The sequence below is a fragment of the Amblyomma maculatum genome, chromosome 5 (genome assembly GCF_055883805.1).
Source record: "Amblyomma maculatum isolate TAMU_Amacu chromosome 5, ASM5588380v1, whole genome shotgun sequence".
Lineage (NCBI taxonomy): Eukaryota > Metazoa > Arthropoda > Arachnida > Ixodida > Ixodidae > Amblyomma > Amblyomma maculatum.
Genome location: NC_139348.1, coordinates 103,597,594 through 103,625,398, shown reverse-complemented (window position 1 = coordinate 103,625,398; position 27,805 = coordinate 103,597,594). Strand labels below are relative to the sequence as shown.

Below are 27,805 nucleotides of genomic sequence, written 5' to 3'. Positions count from 1 at the left end.
CCACACCTCCAGGTGTAAAAAGAAATAGACAACCTCAGTGAGTAACACCTTTATACTCTCAACAATGCTGCACACATGGGGAACAATATGTGCACGAAACTGGAAACGGGAAGACTTAGCAATAACGACTGCAATCTCAACAAAATGTGCAAGCTTTCCAGAATTGTGCAACTCTTTCTAGGGGGCAGCACAGCTTCGCCGAGTGTCCGGCTGGTGGCCAGGAGAACCACTCGGGGTAGCTAGATGTGCACAAGCACGAACAAGTGAAGGTTTACGTAATCACAAAAATACATGTTACGAGAATGGCCTCTCTGCTGTTGACAAACTAGAATCTACAACAGAGTAACAACCACATGTATTGCCACAGTTAAAAATATTGTGATGCAAGCAACACTGCTATCACTGTCGAAATGGTGTACACTATGTACACGCAGCACTACAAGGTTGCAAACGGTGCTTGTCTGGGCTGGGCACAGCTGAGCAAATGCAGACTACCTGACTGCCTGGTTCCAGTGTCAAGCCACAGAGTTAATGTACCAAATTTGGAGTGAAAGCAACACCCTTTCCTGCTGACCATGTTGGCAGCCGTTTTCACACCTCTTGACAGTCTGTTGCTCTAGTGCAGACAGAGTATGGCATGCTAATCTGGCAACCCTGACTAAGTGATTCTGATCTGAGCCATAATCGCCGCAACAGGCAACACTTACGCAATGCTCTTAAGGTTAGGTGCTCACATTTAAGAGATGATACATTTTTTAACATATTTTGACGCTTGCTGAAGCAAAGAATAGCTAATTTTTTATCTTTTCGTATTCTCAGTGGTGCCACATTAGTGCCAAAGATGGTTAGCACAACCACCTCCACTCCATGTTTTTCGGGAACTTTGCATGAAGATGTCATGGATGGTACTACCAGCCCATTGCAGTGCAACAATCACTGTGTTCTACCATATGTATTTCTAAATCTGACAGATCAATGCACCGCACTGCACAAAAGTAGTGCTCGTGTCACACTATACCAGTTCCACAAGGAACTACAATAGAAAGCTGCTTATTGTGTACAGCGAGCAGCATCTAGTCCTACATGCCCAGCCCACAAACGCAGACCTCGCTTCTTTGAACCGTCCATGATTTCCAAAAGGTGTCCAGCGCTAGACTACAGCTGGCACAAAACTAGGAGCTAGCACCGTGACAAGGAGCACAAAGTGACAACACACAACCAGATAGTGATCAAGCTATGTCGAAACATAAGCCAATCTATATCACCACCAAAAAACTGTGCAGATGGTCTGCTCCTTGAGAGAACTTTTTGTCACCAGAAAGGTGTTTACAACAAACACACCCTCAGCTCACCAATTCTCCTGCACACTGACTCGTTCAGTCACTAGGCTGAAGGTCACCCTCAGCTTAGGAAAAAATAAAAATAAACAAGAGATAAACAGCACCGGGAGAGATCTTGATCAACTTGCATTCCATCTCCTTTGACATAACAACAACGAAAAATACATGATCAGGCCACAACGAAAAAAATACAAGTTCAGGTCACAGGCAAGCAAGAAATGCATAAAGATCATGGCAAAATTGCAGACATATTAGCAAACTCTTACAAGAAGCAAAATGAAATATCAGCCACACAGGGCTAGAGGGCAGAAGTGAGTTCATCTAACCCTTAACTCGTCACAGTGCCAAATGCTGCATTCGATCAAGCAAGTGGCAGGCAGCATTCTTTTTTTTTTTTTTTAACTGCTTTACCACACGGCGTTTATTCAGGGCCTTGCATATTTGACAGTGACCAAATTCATGTGAACCACTGGTCCAAGCAAATTAGTTAAATGCTTCCTGCACCGGCCAACAAAATTTCACCATTTGCAAAACCAAAACAAAAAGACATCACAGAGATTTGTTTCCGTTTGGTACACACATATGAGTGCATATGCTTTTGTCAGAAGACAACAGCTGCCCTCGGCGCTTGCCAAAGGCCAGCAAACCTCTCAAGCCGTTAGCGTTCCCTTCAGTGACCGGCCCCACCAAAGAATAACAAACGAAGGGTCAGCACTGACACCTTCTAGCGCAAAAGCAGATAACAAAACAGACAACACATGACTGAGAATTGAACTGGTGGTGCAAAGAACACCGAGACATAGGAAAAAAAAAAAAAGGGACGTGTAACGACAAGCAATCCAGAAATCGGCACGACACGTCAGCTGGCTGCAGGAGACCAGCAGCATTTTAGCATGCCTCCTGCTGTGCTTCCTCGGCCAACTGGTAGTATTTGTTGGCCAGGCGTCCCTTCATGGCAGCCGTGGCGGCTGCTGCTGCTTCCTGGTACAACTCCCCTGGAAGAAAAAAAAAAAAGCAAATAAGGCAGCTGCAAAATTGAAAAACTTTGGATTCAGCTTCCTGAAGCAGTGTGCGTCCTACAAGGGGGGCCAAGTGTAAAGGGCGTTGGATAAATTAGGCCACCTGTGGTCTTTTATAACGTGTGGAGGCATCGCACAGCATGACACTGCCGTGGCCTAGATCAAACTTGTGACTATGGTACTGGCAGTGGAAGATGGAAGATAAGTACAGTAAGATAAAAAAAAAAAAATAATAATAATAATATGAGGGACATTAAGCTCCGCCTTTAGAGGTATGACATGACAGCATAGGCTACCAGCCCACATATAAAGCCCCGCTTGAATCAAATTGTATGAAAGTGCCTGCATGGCCTAAAGTTAACATGAATGCAAGGTTACTGGCAGGCTCATTATATCACCTTCCCACGTGAAAGGAGAGACCCGATTGGCAGCTTCAGTTAGTGCGTGACCATGCCAGCTGCCGCTTCTACCAGCGCCATGCTAGTGACTTTTCATTCGCAACGCTAATGATGATGCCAACAATGCTGACGCTGCATTTTCTGGTAACGGGGCCTTTAATGCTGTTGCGTTAAAAAGCAGCAGCATTTTGCCAAGGCGGCCCGTGGTCTGCTGTCTGCTGCATTACACTCCCACCAAGCGAGCAAGTTGAGTGCCCTTACAAGAGGTGCACATCCCGAGCAACACTTGAGGCTGCACTGCGGAAAACTACTACGCCACTTGTAGTAACAAAACTGCGACGAGTTCCGATTTATTAAAAACAGTGCCAGTACTATTAAAACTAAATGTGTGCATGCGTTTTTTTTTTTGACGGTACCTCTTGTGACATTATCATCATCATCAACAACGCTCCAGACATACCCAGCAAAGTCTGCTAGTGCTTTCTTTTGCGACATGCCACTTGATTTGCGTGGCTTTAACAAAGTGCACTTCTAGAGAGATAACACTACCCGTAAGCTCAGTTAGAAGTGCACAGACACCTATACTTAGTCTCACAAGATATCTGCAGCACTGCGAAAGGCAGAGGAGCCCTTGCAATTGTGTTCCTAAGTGCCTGTCGCCACTGCGCACTATATTAGAGAACTGTGCTCCTACTGTCACACCCGCCAATTTGGGGGGCGAGAGGCGCGTAGGAGCACAATTGCCTATTGCAGTGAGCGTGATCCTGTTTGAAACGGGGTGCCTCTGCCTTTCGCAGTACTGCTAACATCTTGCGAGACGAAGTATAAATATTGGTTGCATGTGTTCTTCGCAATGGTGCGCAAGACAATGTATGTGGATCATGATGTGGCATTCGCCTATGACCAATAAATCAGGTACAAATGAATTTTGTATTCCATGAGTTTCAGTCACAATGGCCTAATGATGGCTACAATGTTGAAGTCAGTAAAAGTCACATGAGGCATGTGAAACACTGCTATCTAAACGCTGCTTCTTTGTCCATTGTGCTTCTGGCTCTTGAGGCAGGCTGAATTTATCATTGCAACGGATTAAAATGAAAAAGCAGCAATTATATTGCAGTTTTCTTAACACTTCAAGTAACCTATACTGATCTTTAGAAGTCACAGAAAACGGTCCGCTAGCTACTTTAACGGTAAGAGATAAGAGAAAAAATTAAAACTAAGTTATTCAGATGTCGCAGGTGAATACCGCAAGGTGATCCGTCAAGAGTAAAATCTAGACAAATTTCAGGAAACTGTGTGAAACTGTCGTGTAATCCAAGTATTGTACAGATGCATTTGCATTACAACCACATCTGCTACTCTGGATGCTAACATTAATTATAAATATTTCCTGCATAATAATTATGTATTATCCTAACCAATGGTCGCTTAGGGTAACAAACTGGATTCCAAGGGAAGGAAAGCGTAGCAGGGGGCGGCAGACGGTTAGGTGGGCGGATGAGGTTAAGAAGTTCGCAGAGGTCAAGTGGATGCTGCTAGCACAGAACAGGGTTAATTCGAGAAGTTGGGAGAGGCCTTCACCCTGTGCAGTGGGTATAGTCAGGCTGATGAAGATGATGATGATGAATTATGTATTATTATGCAATATTCACCTTTGCAATATGTACGTTTTTGCAGCATGCAGCTGCAGCTCCTAAGGTTTAATGGGGACTCCTGGAGCAACCAGTGAGGTAAATGAAGGCACGATGGCTGAAGCTCCCCCAGAGCAAGAATGGGAACATGACAGCGTTCAAGGCACACGCAAGTCGTACCAAGCTTTTAATGTGTGGTGTGGCAGCAGTGTAAAACAAAGCCTGCTTTTCTATGGGTGCAGACTTATCACCTCCATTCTGCCAACAACCCACCTTCTAAAAAGGTGTTCATCACACTGTAAAGCATTTGGTAAAAGAAAGTTACTTCTATTTCATTGCTAGCACCTACTCTAACCTGGAAATTAACCTTTTGTGCTCCACAGGGTCCGAAACATTAGTTGCGAATATGCACACGATTTTATCAGGTGCCTGATGGTTCCTAAGGAAATTCCTAAATATCGTCCAAGTTATTCGCACTACCATCTAAACGCTGGCCGTCCTGTTTAGCTTAGTAGTTGGTAGAGCGACTGCCCCGGACAGGGCCAGACCAGGACTAATTTTTTTTTAACTACGAAGTTCGTGAGAAAGCTGCTAATGAGTTATTGCGCATCCTCATTTCTGACTTATTTCCGCTTGAAAAATTAGTCGGTTACTGTACATCCAAGTTTTAACTGAGACTCTACTTTGAAAGTTCAACTAAACCGACGACTAAACAGCCAAGCAAAGTTTTCCCAGTCAGGATGCAAGCTGAGGGGGTCGAATCTCGAGCAACCACGAGTACTGACCGGCTGTGGCCGGATCCTTTTGGAGGCCGTGCCCGCCCTCCAGGTACAGCTCGGCTTGCCGGGCCAGCAACAGGTATGGGGGGTCATCCATGCAGCCGTCATACTCGCCCCCCTCATCGTTCTCCGTCGTGGTCACTGCCAGGTTGTACCACATCACCGCGTCCTGCCAGTTGCGCCGCCTGCGTGACAGCCAGCAACAACATTTCCTTCCGTTCGCAGCCACCTGCGAAAGAATCCCAGTGCATTGAGGTGGCATACTTGTGAGTGCCAAGACCCTGGCCCGAGTCCAGTGCCTTGGCCAGGGCAATCATAGACCCCCTGTCTCCGGCTCTTGCAGCTTGCTCCAGGTACTCGACACCTTTTGACATGTTCTCATCATTCTCCTGCAAACCGTACATGAAAACCAAAATTGATACCCGAACTCAAAGTCCAAGGTTTTCAGGTTTTCAAACTTTGGCCTTATGATTTTGAGCCAACTAGTCCAGTAGGTATGATGCTGTTCTCACCGGCAGTGTCCAGCCCTCGAGAAGGTCATGAGGCAGCCCCAGGTGCACCTTGGACAGCACAAGCAGGGCCTCCAGAACGCCACACCGGGCAGCTTGCTCCAAGTGGAACACGGCCGCTTGCTGGTCATACCTGCATTTGGCAGAGTCGGTAGGGTGGCTCTCATGGTGAGCCAAAAACAGCACCATGGCGAATCACAGGGCTGGGTTCCCAACAGCTACCTCGCCGCTGGCCGACACGAATCCTACTGATGGCACAAGTGGCTGTTTGGTCTTACTAACCACGGAATACAGACTTCGTGCTAATGAGGCTTTTTAACCACAAACACTAGGCCGGGCATTGTGACGTAGCTATACCGTATTTACTCGCATAATGATCGCACTTTTTTTTTAATATACTGACGCAAATTTCGGGGTGCGATCATTACGCGGGGTAAATTTTCTACAAAAAAGTTTTGAGCACCGAAAACACAAACAAGTTGCAGGTCAGACGTCTTAGAACATATATCTCGATTAGAACCAAAAATAAAAACTGAGTAAGGCTTACCTTCGCAATAAACACGCACATTAAGCATCACATGGAGTGCACAATGCCCATTTATTTTTTTTCGTCAGTACTCTAATCAAAGTCTGAATCCTCGCCATCCTCGCTTTCACTGCTGCACGACTCATCGGAAACGGCAGTGTCGTCGCTGGGAGCATCTTCACAATCCCACAGGAAGTCATCTTCCGTTCCATCCAAAGCGTTAGATATGCCTGTCTTCTTAAAACTCTTAGCCACTACCTCGTCGGGGATACTGCTCCACGCTTCTGTGATCCACGAGCACAGCATCTCCACGGATGGCCTTCTAATCTTTCCGCTCGGCGTCAAATCATGCTGGCCCATCGCCATCCACTCAGCATAATGTCGTCGAACGTTGTCCTTGAACGGTTTGTTCAAAGACACGTCGAGAGGCTGCAGCAGCGAAGTCAGGCCGCCAGGAATGACTGCAATGTCCGTGCGCAGCTCTTTCAGCTTGGCACGCACGCTGTCCACAAGGTGACCCCTAAAACTGTCCAAAACCAGAAGCGAGGGAAGCAGAAATGCTCCTGGTCTTCTTCCCCAAACAGTCTTGATCCAGTCGACCATCAGGTCTGCAGTCATCCACCCTTTCATCTGTGCACGTATATGGATGCCAGGGGGAAGTTTCCCTTCGGAATAGTCTTCCGTTTAAAGATCACATATGGTGGCAGCTTCCGCCCGTCGGCCATCACAGCAAGCATGACTGTGCATCGCTGTTTTTCTGCGCCAGAAGTCTTCACAAGGACGCTCCGAGCACTTTTCTCGTTCACAGTTGTATTCCGGGGCATGTCGAACGTCAGTGGAGTTTGATCGGCGTTTCCAATTTGCGACATGAGGTAACCGCATTTTTCGCGAAGCCTAGTGACGAAGTGATGGAAGTCTATCACTTTGCTTTCATACGCGGCTGGGAGCCGCTGGCACGACGACGTCCGCCGCATCAGGGAAAGTCCATTCCGTCGCATAAAGCGAGTCGTCCAACCGGAGCTAGCGCGGAAATCCTTTGCGGTGATTCCCAGCTTCCTGGCAGTTGTGCGCGCCTGCGTCTGTATCATTTCTAATGACACTGCACAACCATCCTTGCGCAGGTCCCTCACGTATTCTAGGACCGCCCTCTCAACATGAGGGAACTTGCCCGTTTTGGGTCCACGGAAAGCCTGCCGTGTCTTGTTCGTAGCCATCAGCTTCTCGCGCTGCTTCTTCCAATAGCGTATCCTCATTTCGTCCACGCCGAAATGCCTACCAGCAGCGTGGTTGCCATGCTCCAGTGCATAGTCGACAGCCTTGAGCTTGAACGCGGCGGTGTAACTGGCATACCGCCCCATGGTGAAATGGTGTAAACTCGCACAAAAACACAAAGCACGCTACGACGCTGCCGAATTGCAAAATGGCGAACGCCGCAAAGCATGGAATCATGGGAACTCCAACGTTACTAGACTAGGTTGGGAACTCGTCGGAATGCATTCGCTGTGGGATGACTGCAGATCAACCACCAGGCGGCTCCATGTTCGGGGTGCCATCATTACGCGGGGAATTTAAAAAATGGAATTTTGACCTCAAAATTCAGGGGTGCGATCATTACGCGAGTGCGATTATTATGCGAGTAAATACGGTAAATCTGTCCATGTTGCAGTCACGTGTTAGGGTGCGCAAGTGGCTGAGGCTATATAATGTGCCAAACACAGGATTAAATACAACTGTAAGAAACAAAACCTTTTTTTTTTTTCTATATTTATGGACCTTCAACTTTTTTTTTTAGGAGTCGACAAACTTACAATCACATAGTACAGTCTTGAAAGGGACCGTAAAGAACTGTTTACTAAAACCAGATAATGCACGGTATACTTGGTACTCCATTAATTCTCTCCAAAACTCAACATTTTTTGGCTTCCTGCACAAACACCGAAGTTATCGCCGGTCAAAAATGATGCTCCTTTCCCTTTTGAACCCCTGTAGTGAGCGCATGTCGACGCAAAAATAAAAACTAAACCTGATTGTGAGAGCCCCCTCCACACCCAGTCCTGCATGAGTCTCTTGAGAGCAGTGAGAGGGCGCAGCCACAAGTTTTTTGTGGCTGCGCCTTGACATCGAGAAGGAGGCGGCTACAAACGTGCCGAAAGGTGTCACTATAACTGGTTGCGAGCAGTGGCTAGGAGCACTCAAAGATTATTTGCAAATGACAGGCTCAATGGAATGCATTTGCTGTTAAACTGCACAAAATGCGCATTTCCTCAAGTTTTGTAGACGGAACCAAAATGGGGTGTACTCAGACCCCAACTATTCTGTATGTCGGTGTGTCTCAGTGTGTGCATAGGTGAGTGCGGGTGCCTTGTTGGCACTCACAGAACTGCCACTGTGCAAGGAGTGGAGAAGGGAACTTCCCTCTCTCCACTAATGCCATCCGCTGACCGTGGCAGACACCGAAAACTGAGGGACGAGCCAATCAGAGCCAACATCCTAGATAAGTGTCTCCACAGTGGCCATAGCTGTGAGCACTCACTTGCCCTCCGGGTGGGTGGTGTCACCGAAGCGGCCGTTCTCGTGGCACTTTGCCATCTCCAGGTGGATCTGGCCCAGGATGGAGCGCTGCGACTCGTGTAGGGGACGCCCCAGCTGCTGCCTGGCCAGCTGCCGCAGCTGCACCTCGTCTAGCACCGACGATGGCCGCGCGCGCTGTGCCACCAGCCGCTGGAACTCGGCACGCTCATGCTCCTGAAATAACACAGGTCGTCTGAGCACAAAAGACATGGGCATGCCATGGTGCTTCAAGTGTGAAATACAAACCGCTTTGCTCCCTCCCCCCCCCCCCCCTCTCAAACTTTGGTCCCTATGGACTAAAACCATCCATCAGGCGATGTGGAGATGTGGACACCTGCCCCGAGTACGCTTGTACAATATTCAAAAGGTGAATGGGGAAAAATATGTGCACATGCCATCTCCAATGGACCACTAAGTGGTGTGGAACTCTGTGTGAAGGCCCAGTGTTGCCAAGCTAGCAGTTTTCCCACTAAATTTATGACTGTTTAGCGGGCAAAAATGTTGCAATGCGGGAGGTGGGATTTTTACCAGTTTTTAGGTTTTGCTGGCAGTTTTCAGTGCTCCTGAAATTTTTGTTTAGAATATCGCTTTGAGCACATGACGTCACTGAGATGGCAAGATGGTGTATATCGAAACATGCCCGATAAGCATCTATTTTTTTCAACATTTCAAATACAGTCATCGAGTCTGCTGTTGTCAGGCATGTGGTCCGGCAGACTAGAACCTGTCATGTATGTGCTTAAGTTTGGGAAGGAGTCCTTAAGTTTTGAGACTGCGTACTGGAAGTTCCGAATGCCAAAGAGAAGAAATTGCTGCCAGTCCATTGCAATGAAAGAAGCCCATTCTCGCTGACTGAAACAGACGTGGGAGCACAGCTACATTCTGAGAAGATGCGAACTACTAAAGAGAACACCTCTTTGAGCTGACAAATTTGCTCTCTCCATGCTGATGCTGCTCCTATAGAACACAGAAGTTGGACGTATCTTTGGTCACCTGAACATTATCAAGAGTAAACAGGGAACCTAATGTGAACACAGATGACGAACCCCATCTTAATTATTTGAGCTAGACTCCGGAAGGCAGAGTAAAATGCTGCTGAAACTAAGAACTGCTCATAAATATACTATCCCAAAAGAGCGATACAACATGAATGTGCATGTTAGCAGCAGAGCTGCAATCCTGCCTAGAACCAGCTGGACAAGCAGACAGTTACGCACAGAGGGCTTGGCAAATTAAGATGAAGTAGACATCTTTTTTCGAGCGAAAGTGCCTGCCGACAGAAGTTTGTAGTTCCAAAAGAAGGAGTGCTTTCGAAGACAGATGGAATATTCTTGAGAAAAGAATTTTTTTTTCTTCTATGTTCCTAGTCAAAAGACATAAAAGTGCTAAAAGTGCTTCGTAATAGATTTAAAAGACAGGTTATATTCTTTACAGACGAAATAAAACGGAATGTGTAAAAACTACCTTTTCGGTGAAAACATAGAATTCAGAAGTTTTTAGCGGGTTTCGGAGCTTCCTGTTGTGGGTTTCCTATTTCTGATTTGGCAAGCCTGGTGTGGACCATAATGAAAGTACAAAAACCAACGAAGACGTGAAAGCATGCCATCTCGGGCCATCTAGCAAACATTATGCTCTCCTCTTCTATGAACGACTGAGGCATCCTTCTTTTCCGGCAATTAGAAAACAACCTGATTTTTGGCAGAAGTTCTGCACTGGGAACTTTTTGCAGTGAAAACAGTGATCATGTGAAGTCATGGGTCTTCACATGACCAGCATCAGGCATGTGAACATTACACCCGTTGGGAATGCTTGTGCACTGTGCAATGTTTTTAGGTCTTAGCTGTTAGCAAAAGGCGGGCAGCAACATGGAAACAGCTTTGCTGAGTTTAGCTCATTAAGTAGCATGGTAACTTTTCTTATTTTCTTATCCCTTGCAGAGCACTAAAACATAACAATGACACTCAGGACAAAATGCACAGTAAAAATGCGCTCTTGTTTCACAAGCATCACACCAGCATGCCGACGCCTGAATAAACAGCAAAGACATGTCGGAACTTCGTGAATGAGAAAGGGACGCACTAACCTGGGACACTAACAGTGCCTCCGTACTCCACCACTCTTTACATATTTACTAGTCGTGAAGTACAGTGTGACCACAAATTGAAGTTGCTCCTTCGAGGTTTGCCAGCACAGACCACTGACAAGTGCTTTGCCGCAAAACACAGACGTTAAGCCTTCCTGCCAAAGCAAGCGCGCTATCTAAGGCAAAAGTGTTATCGAAGAACATCAGCCCTATAAACATGAGTGAAAAGGAACCATGCCTAAGCACTCACCTTCTAGCAAGACTAGTCTCCGGGCAATTGGCCTCTATAGTTGTATACAGCTCAAAGAAAAAGTGGCATTTGTACCCCTAAAGGATTTCTTGCTGCTAATGGCGTCGACCCACTCCCGTGAATAATCCCTCTGGACCTGCTATCGAGACAACGCAGGGTGCAGTGGATGCCTGTCTTCATTTACACAAACGCTGCAGTAAAGTAAAGCGTGAAGTGCACTCACTTCTCCGATGGTGCTACTCTCGGAGTCGTAGCGTTGGCGCCGCTTGAGGCGGGCGGGTATGGCGCTGGGCCGCTCTCCACCATTCAGGTGCTGGCCATTGGCAGGCAGATAACCGTTGGTGATCTGGTGCTGCAGAGTCTCGGTGTCCTCAGAGTCGCTGCCGAGCTCCAGGTCGTGTGAGTAGTCCTCCATGGTGTCCTCGCTGCCGCTGCTGAGGCTGCGGAAGCCACTGTCCTGCTGCTGCAGCTGAAACCAGTAAAGGCAGGCATTGCAAAGTGCTGCGTGCACAAGGCCAAGGCCTATACATATGTGCCAACCACAGTTCTCGGTCTCTGTTAAGATTTGACAGTTAATCGACACATCCGGTAACCAGCCAAAGCCGTGCACCAGCACAGGCCTTTGCCATGTATGACTTCGCGAATCACTTTGCAATCATCGAACAAATTCGAACAAATGCTACGAAGCTGAGCTAAACACAGCTGAATTTACGCATTACCTCTGATAATACAAAGTTAATACTCAGACTGCAAGAAGTATTCTAGTAATAGTGTATGACTAACGGAAGGCTTTTGAAATATCACTAAAAGAAGGAATTGCAAATTTAAACATCAATGTTGCATGACCATATTGCCATTTTTTACGACACAATCGCACCAAGCTGATGGATGTCTGATTTTTCGGTTTTTCAATTTTTCTAAAGTTAATTTTTTATCTTCCAGCACAAAATCACATTCCCATGGGAGGCTGCTGGCTTCACTGACATCATCACCACTGCTGTTCTGATCAACAAATATGATACAATAAGCTCTCGATAATTCTACTTTTAAGGAAAAAGAAAAAAAAGAAATGTTAAAATTAACCGAAAGTTCGAATTATCAAATGGGCCTAAAAAAAAAACTTGCTAAGAATCACACAGCAGCACAGGTCGACTATGCTTCACTCACCACATGTGGTACGCTGTGTTCGTGTGCGAAGTCTGGGGGGCTGCTGTACGTGCGAATGCGATGCTTTGGGGGCCCAAAGGCTTCCGCCAGATGGCTTCGTTCATACTCAGACATGCCTACGCACAGCTCTTCGTGCCCACGCAGCCGTGTCTTGGCCCCCTGGGCTGCAGTGAGACATAAAATGAGAGGTTGCTATCATCCGTTGATTACGCGGACATGCGAGAACAAAAACACATGCGTTGCCTCCACAAAGCGTCGGCCAGAAGAAAGAAATATGTCGAAAAATGTATTATGCAAAAACGTATCTACATTTTACTGCGCTAGATTGAAACCTGGTTTTGTGCTAACTGATTCAGCGCATTTTTGAAGCGCAGAAAGGGTTCCAGGTGTCTTAGTCTAATTTACATTGCCATCCCCTATAATGCTCACGCAATCAACAACGATTGCCCTCTTATTTGTTGCCATCAGTCTACAATGAAGACCACACACAGTAGAGTTCAAACTTCCATGCTGCAGTGTTTATGGGACGTGGCAAAGCAGTGGTCTGGATGCCTCGACATGCAACACTTGAATCTATTACTAACGGTTCCACATCGCAGAAATGTGTTTTTATTAATAGGCCAGTTTTCTTACAAGTGCCGAAAAAAAAAAAAAAAAAAATTGGCAAGTTATTTTTTAAACTTCAAAGAACAAAACCACACACAAATAATCAGGTGCATACACTAAAGAAATTCAGAACTCTTTCAGCCCCTACCAATAGAGCAGTATGATCACAGGAATTCTAGGTCTCTTATAAAAACCGTTAGGGTTAACATTTGTAACGAACTATGCTCGAGCTGACCTCTGCACCTCCGGCAGCTTCTTCACCTATTTGAAAAATATGGAGGAAAAAAATGCTTCAGCAATGTGGGGAATTAATCCGACACACCTACGGGCACTTATGAATGCCACTCCCATTTCTACCGCCTGTTCCATATGCAACGTGCCACAGTTTACAGGTAGGGGTGAAGTGGCCCCCAGCAACCGCCACACATGTACGAGACGCGCATGGACCACCACAGTCGTCCACAGTAAAAAGAGGACACTTGCCAATGGCAGAGGCAGGTGTGCCCACGAGCTTTTCGCTAGGCGCCAGGTCAAATGGGGTGAGGCCGAGGCCAGCACAGACGCAGTTGCACGTGTGTGACCGGAAGAACAGGGCCATGCCGCGTATGCCGAGGTTGCCGTCGCCATAGTCGGAGCCATGTGCGGTGTGGATCTGCGGATCCGTGTACAGATCGCCCACTCCCTGGATGTCCACGACAAGCAGTTCGTGCCCCGAACGCTCAAAGGTGAAGTGGCTGAATGCCTGTAACGGTGGCGAAACAGAGACAGCTCGCGTGAACACTACGACATTTGCACAAGAGTACAAACGAAAGAATTCTTAAACGGCATTCCTCCCAATTAAAAAATATACTGAAATTTTGCAATGTAAACCTAAAAAAAATATCAGGTAGAGGCGAGCATCTACATGTATGATGATTATCCAATATAAATAATGAACATGCCATGCAAGTTTAGAGTTACGCTAACTTTATACGCATCAACTGGCTCACCCTTTTATAAGCATGAACGTTACTGTTAATTGGTTTGGTCTGTAGGGTTCAACGTCCCAAAACGACTTAGACTATGAGAGACGCCCTAGTGGAGGGTTCCGGAAAGTTTCAACCACCTGGGGCTTTTTAACGCGCACAGACATTGTGCAGCACATCACTGGTAACCCTGTTGCGAAATGCTTGCACCAATATACTGATCTTTTGACATCATTTTATCCTCCAGCATAAGCAGGCATTTCTTTCTATAATTTTTTTAGGAAACAAGTTACCACAGCAAAAAATGGACACATAGTGCACTTTTGCAATCGTGTAATGCACAACGAACCAGCTGCCACAGTGGCTCAGAGGTTAGAGCACTCAACTACTGATCTACTGCCTCCGCCGTAAAGTGACCACTGCGGCTGGGATAAAACCGGACAACAGGGGTTTAATACCAGCTGCAGTGGCCACTTTATGGTGGAGGCAAAAACCAAGGTGTGCACGTACTGTGCAAAATCGGGGCATGTTAAAAGAACCCTAGGAGGTCGAAATTGTCCACGTCCCTCCCAGCCCGAGTCACTTTGGGATTCTGATCCCCTTAAAACCAAACCAACCAGACACAAACTCAGTTGCTGCTAACTTGAACTAACCCCCTAACGAACATTTTTTTTTTTTTTTTTTTTAAAGAAATGATGCCATTTTTTTTTCTTTTAAATCACAGGAACAATACTTTAGCTGGTGTAAAGCATAAAAAAACAGAATAATGTTTTCCTTCCATACAGCAATTCGGCTATTGCAAGGCATCTAAGAAAGAAAGCATACAGGAAAAGCTTCAATAACAATAACATTAAATAGATTAAATGTTTCCTGAAAAAAAGAAAAGAAAGTACACAAGCACAAGATTGGACACTTGTCACCTCCAATAACAAGGATGGCCACACACCTGTGGAGTGAGTCGTGTGGCCTGGGAGCTGATGAAGCCAGAGTTGGAGTTGTACTTGATGTAACTGCCTTCAATGAAATGCTCCATGTGGTACAGTGGGCTGCCCGGCCGCTCCACAAACTCGATTATCGAGACCTGGAATATGTCCACCTGCACACCACACGCAGAGCCACTCATTCATAAATGTGCTGGATAACTAGCTTGCTCAAACATCTTGTGCTTAAGAAAAACCGACGTGAAGAATGACACGAAACACAAGAGCGCTCTTGTGTTTCGTGTCGTTCTTTAAGTCGGTTTCTCTTAAGCGCAACAATGTTTGAACATGTCAGTCACCAACTAGCCCAACTAGAAACCCTCTTTCTTCCTTCCTTTATTCAATACTGCGAACCTTATACAGGTCCAAGCAGGGTGGAAACATGGCAAAAAACAATAATAACAAAAGTAATAAACATCAACGTGTGGAGAAAGGCAATAATGAATCATTCCAGTCGGTTACTGTGCGAGGAATAAATGAAAACTTGAATAAATCAGTTCGTGCGAAATACGGCGTCAGCGAATTAGGATGATGGTGGCGTGTATGCCTCGATGATAAAAGCGACAGATATGGTGAAGGGTTAATAGCTAGGTCTCGATTCCAAAGCGCGGAAAGAAAATGCAAGCGTAAATTTTTTCTTCGTTGCTCAAGACTTTCAATACCATTAACCTGCATTAATTCAGAGGGTGAGTCATACGGAGAAAATTTAGAGTAAATGAATCTCACAGCTTTTCTTTGTACCTTTTCTAAACGGGTGATATTGTGTTTAGTAAACGGGTCCCAAACAACGCAAGCAAATTCAGGTTTCGGTCTAATTAGTGAATTGTAAGCAAGTAGTTTTGATAACTAGCTACACCAGAGCACCTGAGAAAAACAATGAGTCCTCCACAAGCAATTCCAAGGATGCATGTAGCCTACCGCATACAAAAAATGCATGAGCATGCAAAATTTTGGGGGTGACCAAAATAAGTTTGGAAGTCACCACTGAGCTAGTCACACTCAACTACACGTTGGAGTGACAAAAACATTTTTGTTTTCCTCTACAAGCACGATGGATTCTGGATATTAGCAGTCGCCATGGTTTATCTCGTTTTCTGTCTTAAACATATGTTCTTCTGTTTCTACACCACATGAACAATTTTGCAGGTGCTAAAAGGATCCGCTCACTTTTTTGGGAGGGTTGTGTCGATTGAATTCCTCGGCCCACAACTTGGCGTCCATCTGGAGCCGGACGTCGTCGAAGTAGGTACTGCGCTCCACAGGCTCGAGGTACCGCTTGGCCACATAGTTGGATGCATGTGCCCAATTCTGGGCAGGCGCAAAGCTGGACAATTTCTTCCTGTTCGCACACACAGGATGATAAAAACATATGCAGTACTCAGTTTCATGTGATGCTCGTAACTGTTCTAGTTGTTTCGAAAAGAGTGACACAGCTTGTGACCAGGTTGAGTGTCTGGGGCCTGCGACTTTCCAAGTGCTGCACTTAGCGCACCAAGCAAATAAAGTGGCCCCCCAAACTTTAGAAGATTAAGTCACATTTCCACTCAACATAACTGCATAATTTTTGGCAATGACTGTGCTTTGCACTATAAATAAGGCAAGAGCTGTTACAAATGGACTAGGCATGCAAATCGAACAGCAAAATAAAACTGGAATTAGAAATATTTCCTCCATCTGCATACAAGTGTGCCCAAGCTGTGCGTAGATGCCCTTGCAAATAGTGAATGACATTTGGTTGGCATTACTTACATTCTGAAGCATTCTCGCATGGCTCCCCGTCCAAAGGGCTGCAAGAACAAAAATTTAAGGGCACAAGTCAGCAGATAGCAAATGCAGAAATGATGATGGCATGATAAGATGTACGGGTAAATATTTTACGCACATTCCTGCTGCTGTGAAATGCTATAAAACAACAAAAATTAACAGTACCCAGACCATGAGAAAGGCAAAGAACAAATCGGCAGATATTTCCAATATTCAGTAATGCGAAATTTCCATTCAGCTCAACTACTTTAGTTTTGCAATATGCTGAGGTGTAAAGACTTTGAGAGAGAAATGTCTCTAGATACATGCAGTTACAGCCTACTCAATGCTTCCCACAAAGTCACCTTTATACCAGCTGCACTTCGCTACTCACTTAATCGCTAGTTTCTTAATCTGTGCTTCTATCACCTCACAGATACACTGTGTACGGTCATAAGCCATCACATTACAAAAGGCCACCCAACAGAGATGTGAAACCCTACTTTATCCAAGTGGTCCGTATTGATCCGCATGTACCTGCGTGGCCTGGGGATTGTTGTATGCTTGACTTAGGATGCACGATTCTCAGGTTCAATTCCCATCTCACCTTCCCATCAGGTAGCTGCCAACTCAGGTAGCAGCATCAAGTAGCATCAGCATCAACTCACTTTACCAGTGCAAAGTGAGTGCGACCCCTCTCCCCTGCTCCTGCCATATTTAGCCCCTTATGCTTCCAGCTTTCATTCCCACCAATTTCCACCTTCATTCCCATTCAAGGTGCATTCCTGCATTTTTGTCATAACCTTCTCCTTTAGCGGTAGTCACCCTTCAGTTTCTTGTAGCCCTACGTTCATATTTTGCATTCTTCAGCCCTCATTGTAACCTTCTCTTTCTTTCCATGTCAGCCCCTTTAAGATGCGCATTCCTTTACTCTCACCACATAGCCCAAGCCTCTTCCCCTCCACGTAAATGTGGGGAGGGTATCACCATCCCTCCACTCTACCACCTGCTGCCAGCTGTCGCAGGTGGCATGCTACGCCGACTATACAAGGACAACGATACACAATCCACGCACTCTAAAAGTATAGAGGCTCCCACCACAAACGTGCACATGCACACACACAAGGACAAAGTGCTAATAAAAAGCCAAAGCGCTCACATCAGGGGCCATCTTGACGAGGGCTTCGTCCTCGAGCCAGGCCTTGTTGAGAGCGTTGTAGCGGTAGCGTCGCACGCGTTCCGCCTTGAACCGCTCCAGGTGGAACATGGCCCAGGGGTCCTCCATGTGCAGTGCCTGCCGCGCAGCGCGTTTCCACTTCAGGATCGCCATCTCCGACGGGCTCAGGGGCCGTGGAACCTCTGGAGTGAGGGTGAGCACACACATATGGGACCGAATATTAAAGGAACAGCAATAAGGTAACAACAGCAAAATAATAACAACGGATAGTAGACTAATTTGCGAAATATGAAAACATGCCCACATCCACAAACACAGCTAGGGACTGCAACAGCTAAACTGATTTGGTCGATGCAACAATCATTAACAAAAAATAAAAAAAAGGGGGGGGGGGGAATTTAGCATGGTTGGGCCAAGTGCAAAACAGGTGCCCTAGCCCTTCAGATTTAACTTCTGTTTCGATCCGAGGGGTTTCAAGGCCAAGCCTCAAAGATAGGCCAAATTCATGACTGAGGACCTTAGTGGTAACATACTATAAATATTACGACAGCTTAATGCACCTGAAATGATTGATGCAACAACGGCATATTCTGGATTCATTGCACATGGACGGAAGTTGATGAAGAAGACACCACGCAAAGCACAGCGCGATTGACTGGCAGTTAAAACATGCTAGGTAAACTGCTGCAGTGATAGCACAGTGGTGAAATTTAATTTTGAACAAAAAAAAAAAAAAAAAAAAAAAAAAACAACTCCATTTTAGTTCCTGACAGGTCAGCATCAGCTTGCCTCACCAGCAAAGCTGTAGATAGTGCTCAAAAATTTCTCACCTTCCAACTTCTTTCGAGGGCTGCGCACGGGGTCACTGACCACCTTCTTGCGCTTGAGGCCCATGGCCACCGAGAAAATGGCCGATGTGGCCTCACCACGCCCGCCACGCACTTCCTCATCGTCGCAGTCACGCGGAGCGTTAGGGTTGCTCCGGATGTCATCGATGTCCAGCGGGCACAGCTCCAGATCTGCGTGGTCTTCCGCCATCGCCTCCGCTGCTGCTGCTTCTCCCGAGCTCTCCAGTGTCAGCGCTTCACTCCTCTGTCTGCAGTGCCACTTCAGATCTCAGCTCCAACGGCAGCAGCACTGCCGCAGGCGTCCAATGCCTCGCCCACCGCGCTGGGCCACAGAAGGAATGGATGCAGCACTGGCTCTGCGCAAGCGAAAAAAAAAAGTGAAGATGTATGCCAACTGTCTCACTAAGAATGGACACCTGAAATTTGCCGCGAGGGAAAGGAATGAAGAAGGAAGCGGATGCAGGGAGGAAGAGCTGCTGTAGTAAAAGGGCCCAGATGAATTTCGAATGCTTATAGATTCCTTAACATGCACCGACACTGCACTGAGGACCAAAGTCTTCTAAATTTCACGTCCGTCAACATCAGCAAAGCAGCGAAGGACAACTCCCCGCGTCTGTGTATGCATGGGTTGCCTTAACCAGTCCTGCATGTCTCTACAGGTGCCACACTGACTGCTGCACCAGTCAAGAGTGGCTGTTTTTCACACCTGCCCAACTGACATGAAATTTCCTCATACTGAACTTGAATGCACTAACGAACGCCTGAACAGAGAAGGTGCCGGACAAAAATGAAATAAAACAGTTTTAACCTACAATTCTCCAGACAGTAACTTGCTGAGGCATTGAGCGTAATAATTAGGACTACACAATTTCTAGCTGCCACTGGGCTGCTGAAAACATATCTTTACAGCGAGCCTCACAAGGCCTACATGCCCCGCATATCTCACTTTAGTTTGCAATGCTTGCATTTATAAGACAAGTGAAAGCTGTTATTTTTGTCCAGATACAACCAAAATTAGCAAATAAGGGCATATAATAAGAGAAGCACTGACAGTGATAAGAAAAACTCAGTGAAAAAGTAACTTTATGCAAGTGTGCCCCAAATAATGAAAATCAGATTTTAGCCCTGACATCCATAATAAGTACCAGTGAACTGAAGATGACCCAATATCAGAGAATGCCGCTTTATACCGGTACAGCCGTGCCCAGTAGGTACAAATGTGCAATAACTAACTCTATACTAGCCTTCTGTTCACAGAGATAAATGTAGGTGACGAATTTGAAGCAGATGGAGGTCTGAAATGTGGGCTCTGCCTGCCGCAAAACATCCAGCAAAAGTAGCCTGGCCTTGTAACCAGCAGGGTTACCTTCGAGTAGATCCACCTCAAAAGCACCCTTCCACAATGCAACGTTTACAGCGGTGCCTGCAAACCAGAAAGCCCATAGGCAGCTAGGAAACAGCCCACAGAGAGCTCCCAGTCAAAGGTAGCTATACTCAGGTTTCTGCAGGGGCAGGAAGTGGCTCGCATGACATAGATGGCTGCATCCACAGGCGCACAAGAGCCGTGAGGTAAAGGAGGGAGGAGCTGCAGCTTGCAGGCTCTTCAGCAGCTTGACCTTGCACTGTGGCTGATGACAAATGAAATTTGTATAGCGAGCCACTTCAGTTTGCCAGTGTTGACAACAGTGCTAACACTGACAGGAGTTGTGAGCAAGCAAGACATTGCTTTTCTTCATCTTTTCCAATTATGTTAACCTTGCAGTAACAACCCAGAACATAAGCTGAATATCTTAACATGGCATGAAGTATCCCGATATAAACACCACGAATCCACTGCAGCTGACTGCAGGAAACGCATCATGTAAAAGATAGTGCGAAGAAAATGAGCTTCAACTTTGCACAAATATCCATTTCAAGATCGGAAGAAAGGTTTTGCTCATTCACAAAACCGGATGTTTCTGCTATCAATGTCAGATGAAGCCAGTAGTTTACAATAACAAAACAGATTAAGTTTACATTTTCAGCTGTGCACATTGCCCTCATATATGCTCTGGAAAAATTTAATACTAGTTTGCAAGTTCTCACTTTGCAGAAACACTTGAATATTAGTTTTAATTCGAACTAGACCGGTGAGATATATATTTCACATTAAACATGAGCCAAATGTATAACCAACTTCATGGTAAAAGGACAGTTACTAAAAATGCCAGAAATCAATGCCTGAATAAAAAGTCCCCCCCCCCCCCCCAAAAAAAAAAAAAAAGAGCCGCCTTATAAGAGGAAAAGAAATGTGACGTCAGTGAGAAAGGAGTGTGAAACTTGTCTAATTCTTTTGGGTCCACTGCCTTTTCTGGTGTATATTAATGACACCCCATCACGTGTGGAGTAACAGCACATCTTTTTACAGACGATTGTGTTGTGTACACAACTGTTCAGCCCCTGGACGATCAAATCAGGCTAAACCTCTCACTGAACATTGCGAATTGGTGTGAAAAATGGGGTAATGAGTTCAATGTCAACAGCATGTATCAGCTTTACTCGGCACAGCTAACACAAGGTCAAACACTGTGAAATATTTAGGTGTGACTTTTTCAAGCACACTCAACTGGGCTACTCTCACTGATAAGACATGCACAAAGGCAATCAGGCAGCTCAGTTTCTTGCGTCGGAAATTGACTACAGCACCACCTCGCGTTAAACTAACTGCTTTTAAAACACTCGTTCAGACGATACTTGAGTATGCTGGTATCATACAGTCCCCGCACCAATCATATCTCGTTTATAAACAAGAGAGAATACAACGTATGGCTCCCTGTTTTTTTTTTTTTGTTTTTTGTTTTTTTACTCCAGATACTCGCCGTATGACAGCGTCACTACACAATGCAATCAAGCAAACATTCAGACTTTAATATCAGAACGACGTGCCTCTACCATGAAGTTCCTTTTAATTCTTTATCACGAGTGTATAAACATAGATAAAACGAAGTACATCGTGTCACCCTTTCAGCATTCACACAGAATTAATCATCACAGATGCATCATACCCTTTCTGTCGCGTTGTGACACATTTTAACACTCATTCTTTCCTTGTGCTATTGAAGCATGAAACCGCCTCCCAGAAGAAACTGTGAATGTTGATTCTGTTGATTTATTTAAAACTAAAATCAGGGCCCTTCTGTAGGAATAGGACTGACTGTGAATATCCAGCTGTTCATTACGACTTTGGTGTCCGTGTTTCTCTTTTTCGCTTTTCTTTTTTCCCCAATCGTACTGTGTGTGGATTGCTTGCTGGGCTGTTCCACTTCCATTTCATTCTTTGTTCTGTAATTTTGCTGCTCTTTAATTCTTGATTGTTTGCTTTATGACCCACTCCTGTATGAGCCTGTAAAGGCTTACAGTATTAATAAATAAATAAATAAATAAATAGAATACATAAACGCAACAATCCACAGCTTCTTATCAAGTCCATACACTTTTCACCCACTATTCTAACGAAATGATGTGTGACAATATAAATTACTCATGCTAAAACCCTTTGTTGCATACACAGAGCGGAAACACTGTGACAGCTTGCCAAGAGGTCACAGTTGGCTTTAGTGACAACTGACCTCCTGAAGTAGCCACGACACTCACTGTGCAGGAATATTAACCCTGATGGATATTTTAGAATAGTGTGGGCACTCTGCCGCACCACTCTAATAAAATAAACCTGTCAAGGCCAAGAAGGAAAGCTGTAACGATAAAGCTACACAAAGAGCATTGAGGGGTTTTGTCACCTAACCCACCAATCTATTTACGCTCTCTCAAGTTCAGTGTGTTTATCTAAGTGTTCGAGACAGAGAGCAGTGTAGTGCTTCTAGAAGGCTCACACTTACAGCGGTGCAACATTAGAGATATACATTTATGGTTATTCAAAGCTGTCCTCCAACAGCTGCTGGGAGAATGCACACAAGTTTCCAAGAACGGGAACATTTATGCTAAGAACATTTATACTTATCATTTGCTATAGCAACACTCACAAGAACCTGATTCCCTAAAATAAGTGTTTAGTTTAGTTCGGTTTAATGGCACATAGGCTACCATTGCACATTAATGGCCCATAGCACGAGGTTTAGTGTGTTATATGAGAAATGTTAAGTGGAGTAGTTCATATGTTCACACTATGGATGTGACGCCATTAATCTACATAATATGTGAGGTCAGTTAAACTTCATTAGAATTTTTTAGTCTCACATTGTGCGATGTTTTAATATTATCAAGTGCCAACCCATTATTAATTGAAGCCTGCCAGATGTGAGTAAGACTCTATAAGCAAACTAAGTTGAGCACATACCAAAAAGAAAGGGCGAGGTGTACACTATTTAAATACATTCACTAGACCGAAACGAAAAATTGGCTGCAGCTGAAATTTTGCCCGTGTGATTACATTTTTCAGGCTATACGGTATATTCACTAAAGCTGCTGACGGCCGAATGATAAACAGCTGCCTAATAAGTTCTTATATGCTCCTGATATGAAAGCCAAAAAGTACAGCTCGTGAAGAACATTGACAAGGAGTTCATTTCATCAAAAAAGAAATGTGTGTGTGTTCAAAGTGCGGGAGAAAATTTTACAAGGTTCTCCAAAACATGCAAGCCGTCAAGCCATAATGTGTATCATTTCAAAAATTTTGCAAGTAGATCAGTTTACTAACGACCATGAGACGGCAGCTCCAACGAGATAAGGACGAGCGAAAAAAGAAAGAAAAAAGGATCGCAGACCTCCATGCTTGCTCGGCAACACACGTAAGGTCTCAAATGACCAAAAGGTCATTTATAAACGACCTTTACAGGAGCACGACATTCATTTTTCGCCTTGCTCAGAACAACGACCTCTAAAATGGGATGAAGGCAGGTGGAGAAAGTGAAACAAATGTAGAGAGGGGGGTGGTAGACTGCATGTGGCCGATAAGCACAGGCCTTTCTTATCACCGTCAGCCATCAATAAAAACAACACTGGCGACAGCCAAGAGCAAGCCACCGGCGGCCCTGCCGAAAGTGGGTCAGACAGGGCGTTAGCGACACCCTTGCCTCGAGGGTCGGATTAACTTCCTGCTTCCATACATGCCAGCTCAGAGGACGGGCCAACTGGTGCCAATAAAACTGCACCAAAGACAGTTCTTGTGTCTTGCAACTGAGAGGTTAGTCTGGATTCGTCAGGTTGCTACAACCAGGAAACGACAAACCGGTCCTGATGCAACTAGTTAGATCCTGCATCACACAACAGCGCCGAATAGCCGAATGATAGTTTCACGTTGCAGCTACAGAATTATTTGATGCCACACGTTAATCCAGAATTATGTGAGCATGCTGAGCGATCAAATGTTAATTTCCTGTTGTAGCCTGGGAATGACACCACAAGTTAATGTTAGTACTATGCATAGATGCAAGGTCATATATTAGTTCCAAAGTTGTTACTTGCTTTTGTCTGATAAGCATAGTTGAACTTGTATCATTCATCCTTCTATGAGCAATAACTTTTTATTCCATCAAAAGCCAACGCTAAAAAGGTTTGGAAAAAAAAAGGTTTGGAACTAAACTGAGCATTTAGTCTTTCTTAGAAACGGACAGCTATGCCTTCATAAAGAGGAAACAGTAAACTGCACTATAATGGCTACTTTGTTCAACTAACCTGAAAAATAATAGCTACTGTTCCGCTACCGAGCCTAAATAGGAAATAACACAGGAATAATGAACTGAACTATGTATTATTGATTGGATTCACATGAATTCCATTTGACAATCCATACTTATTCGTGTCTTGCGCATCATTACAAGGGAAGGACACACTAGCAGAATTTAAATCAAATGAACAAATATGACAACAAGCCTCAGTCAGGCTCATTGCTTCCAGTAAAGAGACACACAGTGCCACTGATATGTTATGCCTGAATGAGCACTGTTTGTAATGTCAACCAGAGCAAATCTGCACTGATAATGCAAAAATGGCTCCACAAAACCAAACACACAGAGAGAGAAGGGTAGCCTGGATATGATGGTGCAATTAATGGACAAAAGGAAAGCACAGCAAGCAAAGCATGTAAACATTGAGATGCCAGCAAAATGCTAAAAGTTAGCAGCTCGGTCACAATGCTGTCAACAGCACAAGAAATGACAGCGCTGAATTGTTTTTTTGCGGTCATTAGAATACATATTAGAGTAAATTATGCATGAGTATACTATATCTCAAGTGTTTGAAGTTGAAATTGCCACAATGTCTACAAAGCTTCAATGGAACACACTGAACATGACAGCTATTTGCCAACCCGGCAAAAATGAATAATTAAAACGTCGAGCAGTTGGGGTGATTTGGCTGTTGCAACTTCGTTTTTGTTAATGCAGGTTCACATAAAAAAAAATATTTTAAAATAAAGTTTACTCAGCTGTGAAGGCATGTGCCATTCAAAGAAAAAAAAAAATATCAGGCAATGCAGAAATAAAATTTTTCCCCACATATTCGCAATCCTGCAAATTGTTGTCCTTGATTTTGTATTGCCTTTATGTCTTATGTGGTGAGAGTTAAATATTGCAACACTTTAAAGCCAGATTAAAAAGAAAACTGCATGATCTTTTAAACCCAATAACTGCAATGTCAGCAGCTCTGTGAAGGCTGTTTCCTGAACTTGTAAACCTTAATGATGCATTAAGGTCCTATGTGACTGTATATAGACATTTGCATTTTGGGCTCCCTGGGCGCTGCCACACTGTTCACTGGACAGTTGTGTGCACCCCGCACCAGCACTGTGGAAGCTACAGTGAAACTGGTTTTCGACTGTCCAGAGAGGAGGAATTTCACATTTTTGTAAACAAAATGAAAGCAGTATTTCTTTTCCCTTTGCGCCGTGTTAAAAGCAGGCTTTTTAGCAAAAATTTGAAATGGTCAAAAAAGCGACCGTCGGTTGCAGCCAGTAAACATAATTTCAAATTCAATCTGTTGCTTTCACATATATTAGCAAAAAAGAAATGAGAAGTCTATCTTACAGAGCGAAGAAAACCACAGAAAAAGCAAAGAGGAGCGAAAAGTATGGAGGTCATTAGAACTGGATCAGATAAATGCCCACGCCACGTCTGCCTGGAGAAATGGATTATTCTCATTCCGGCTCACACTCTTGGGCAACGTAAACAAGCAATTGCGGTGGCCCCTCCTTCAATGCTCTACTTTGTGACATTTTATGCGCCAAGAGTTAGGATATGCATGCAGCTTCGAGGCTGATCAGACCTAAAAGCTTGCCAAATACACCTCTAAAAAAAAAGCAGTAAATAGATTATGTGGGAGAATTAATGGATGAAGTGTTTGTAAACAAAAAGAGTTCCTAAAGAACGGTAGTGTCTGCACGTGCATTATGGTGTCATACACGGGGAGATGGTAATTGAAAGAGGCACGTACATTGATGCACTTTCACTCGTTTCAAGGAGACAGCACATAACACTAATTTTTATCGGTCTATCAGCGCTAGGACAAGCGCACTGGAAGAATACAGTTTTTCAAAAGGGTGGAAAGAGTGTTTTCTCCCCCTTTGTAGGGTAGCCCACTGGGCATCGCCTAGATAACCTCCCTGCCTTTCCGTTTTAACTTCTCTCTTTCCTCCAAATTGTGAGATCAAGCAACGACACACACGATTAAAACAAACAATTGAGCAACCAACCACTAAAACAAAGCCAGCTTCCCCTCCCCCGAGAGGCGGTTAAAATGAAAAAGCGCCGTTTCTAAGTTTGGCACGCTCCACATGTCCTGGAACCAGGCCAGACTTCAATCCGTTTCTTGATCTCAAATGAAATCTTCACCGCCAGGTGAAGCAACTACGGCCTAGATCAATGCACCGTTGTTTACGTGCTGTCATAGCATGAACCAGCATTTTTTTTTTTTTTTTCGTTTACTGCGTCCAAAAGTAACAGCAAGAAGCAGCTGTTCCTTCAGTATTTCTTTCAGCGGTGAATGTTTCGTGGGCGAACACCTGCTGCTCACAGGGTGTCATATGATCGTGCTTGCCGGCACATATGGTGTGACTCACGTGCCATTGATATTTACGATTTGCGACGGAGGCACGCCACGTGAACATAACCTTGCATAAGGAAAGGCGCATAAATACCAGTCAATTCCAGCACGCGCGCACGTCCAGCATTAGAAAAAAAAAAAAAAAAAAAAACGCTCGGCAAAAGTGAACTTGACAGGCAAACGTATGCATGCCCTTGACAACCGGCCTTTGAGTTCGCTTATCCCAGAGGTGCAGTAGTAGCACGCTGTATCTACAGCCGGTCTACGTACTGCGAACCTCGCATTTACAAAGCAAGGTGCGATAAACGTGTCAGACGCATGCACCGCTGTCACGCAGACAAACACGAGCAGCCAAGCTGACAGCGCGTCTAGTCGCGATAACCTTAATTTCGCCGGGCACAAAAGAATACTAAACCGGTGTCCAAAACAACGACCACCACGTGTTTAAATGGCGGCGCATGGCTTTGCAAACAAAAACACACAACGGTACTGCACCGGGGGAGGGGGGGGGGGGGGGGGGGGGTCAGCCGATCAAGCGCGCGGGCGCCTCTGAGCGAAACCCGCAGTATGTAGTACGTGGCAGTCATGTATGTACCGCGACCAAGTCCAAAACGATCGGCTCACCTCGGAGGGTCGGCCAGGCGGTCTGGAGCATTAGCAGTATTCCGAAGTCATCGAGAGGCAGCAGCTGCAAGGGCCGCGCATCCATTAGCCACCAACGAAGCTAGCTGTGGGCTGTCGCCGCTTACCTTTCGGTGGAGCACGACGCGCTTCGTGGCGGGCTGGTTCTTGGGCTGAGCACGCATCGACAGATCGCGACAATAATGCATTCCCTGAGCGCCTGGCCCGAACTCCCCGAGCGCCTCGCTGGTTTCTCCACCAAGCCTTGCTTCGCTCGCTGCCTCTCTCTCCTCGCGCTCTCTTCTTCGCCTCGAGCTCGAAGCAGCCACAAAGCCCCGCCGCTACCTCGGGCTTTCTTTTTCGGGCTTCCTTTCACCGAGTCGCCGGGCAGGAGTCGGTGTCGCGCCGCTTTGCGATTCCTTCCGGCAGCGACGATAAACGCGGCGTCCGGCGCGGCTAGAACATATGCGTGCACCGCACCGTGCGATCACCACCGCGACGATAAAAACACTGCGACCTGCTGCCACTGCTGCGCTCGCCTAGCGTCCTCTCGTG

At 45.4% G+C, this 27,805-nt stretch overlaps 1 protein-coding gene across 2 annotated transcripts; it reads right to left on the bottom strand.

Moving 5' to 3' along the window:
- Window positions 1-34: 34 nt before the first annotated feature.
- Window positions 35-27,805, bottom strand: LOC146189076 (eukaryotic elongation factor 2 kinase-like). 2 transcript variants are annotated; one of them, XM_084604010.1, is made up of 16 exons: window positions 27,379-27,805; window positions 27,254-27,317; window positions 20,090-20,223; window positions 18,578-18,951; window positions 17,730-17,929; window positions 16,577-16,614; window positions 15,995-16,166; window positions 14,794-14,943; window positions 13,366-13,624; window positions 12,277-12,440; window positions 11,333-11,578; window positions 8,739-8,950; window positions 5,683-5,812; window positions 5,435-5,559; window positions 5,177-5,355; window positions 35-2,335 (listed from the first exon to the last, which is right to left on the bottom strand). In XM_084604010.1, the coding sequence occupies exons 4-16, from the start codon at window positions 18,783-18,785 to the stop codon at window positions 2,229-2,231; spliced, it is 2,190 nt and encodes a 729-aa protein (XP_084460136.1). In that variant the 5' UTR covers window positions 18,786-18,951; window positions 20,090-20,223; window positions 27,254-27,317; window positions 27,379-27,805; the 3' UTR covers window positions 35-2,228. The 2 variants fall into 2 exon arrangements, with proteins under 2 accessions (XP_084460136.1, XP_084460135.1); XM_084604009.1 differs by lacking the exon at window positions 20,090-20,223.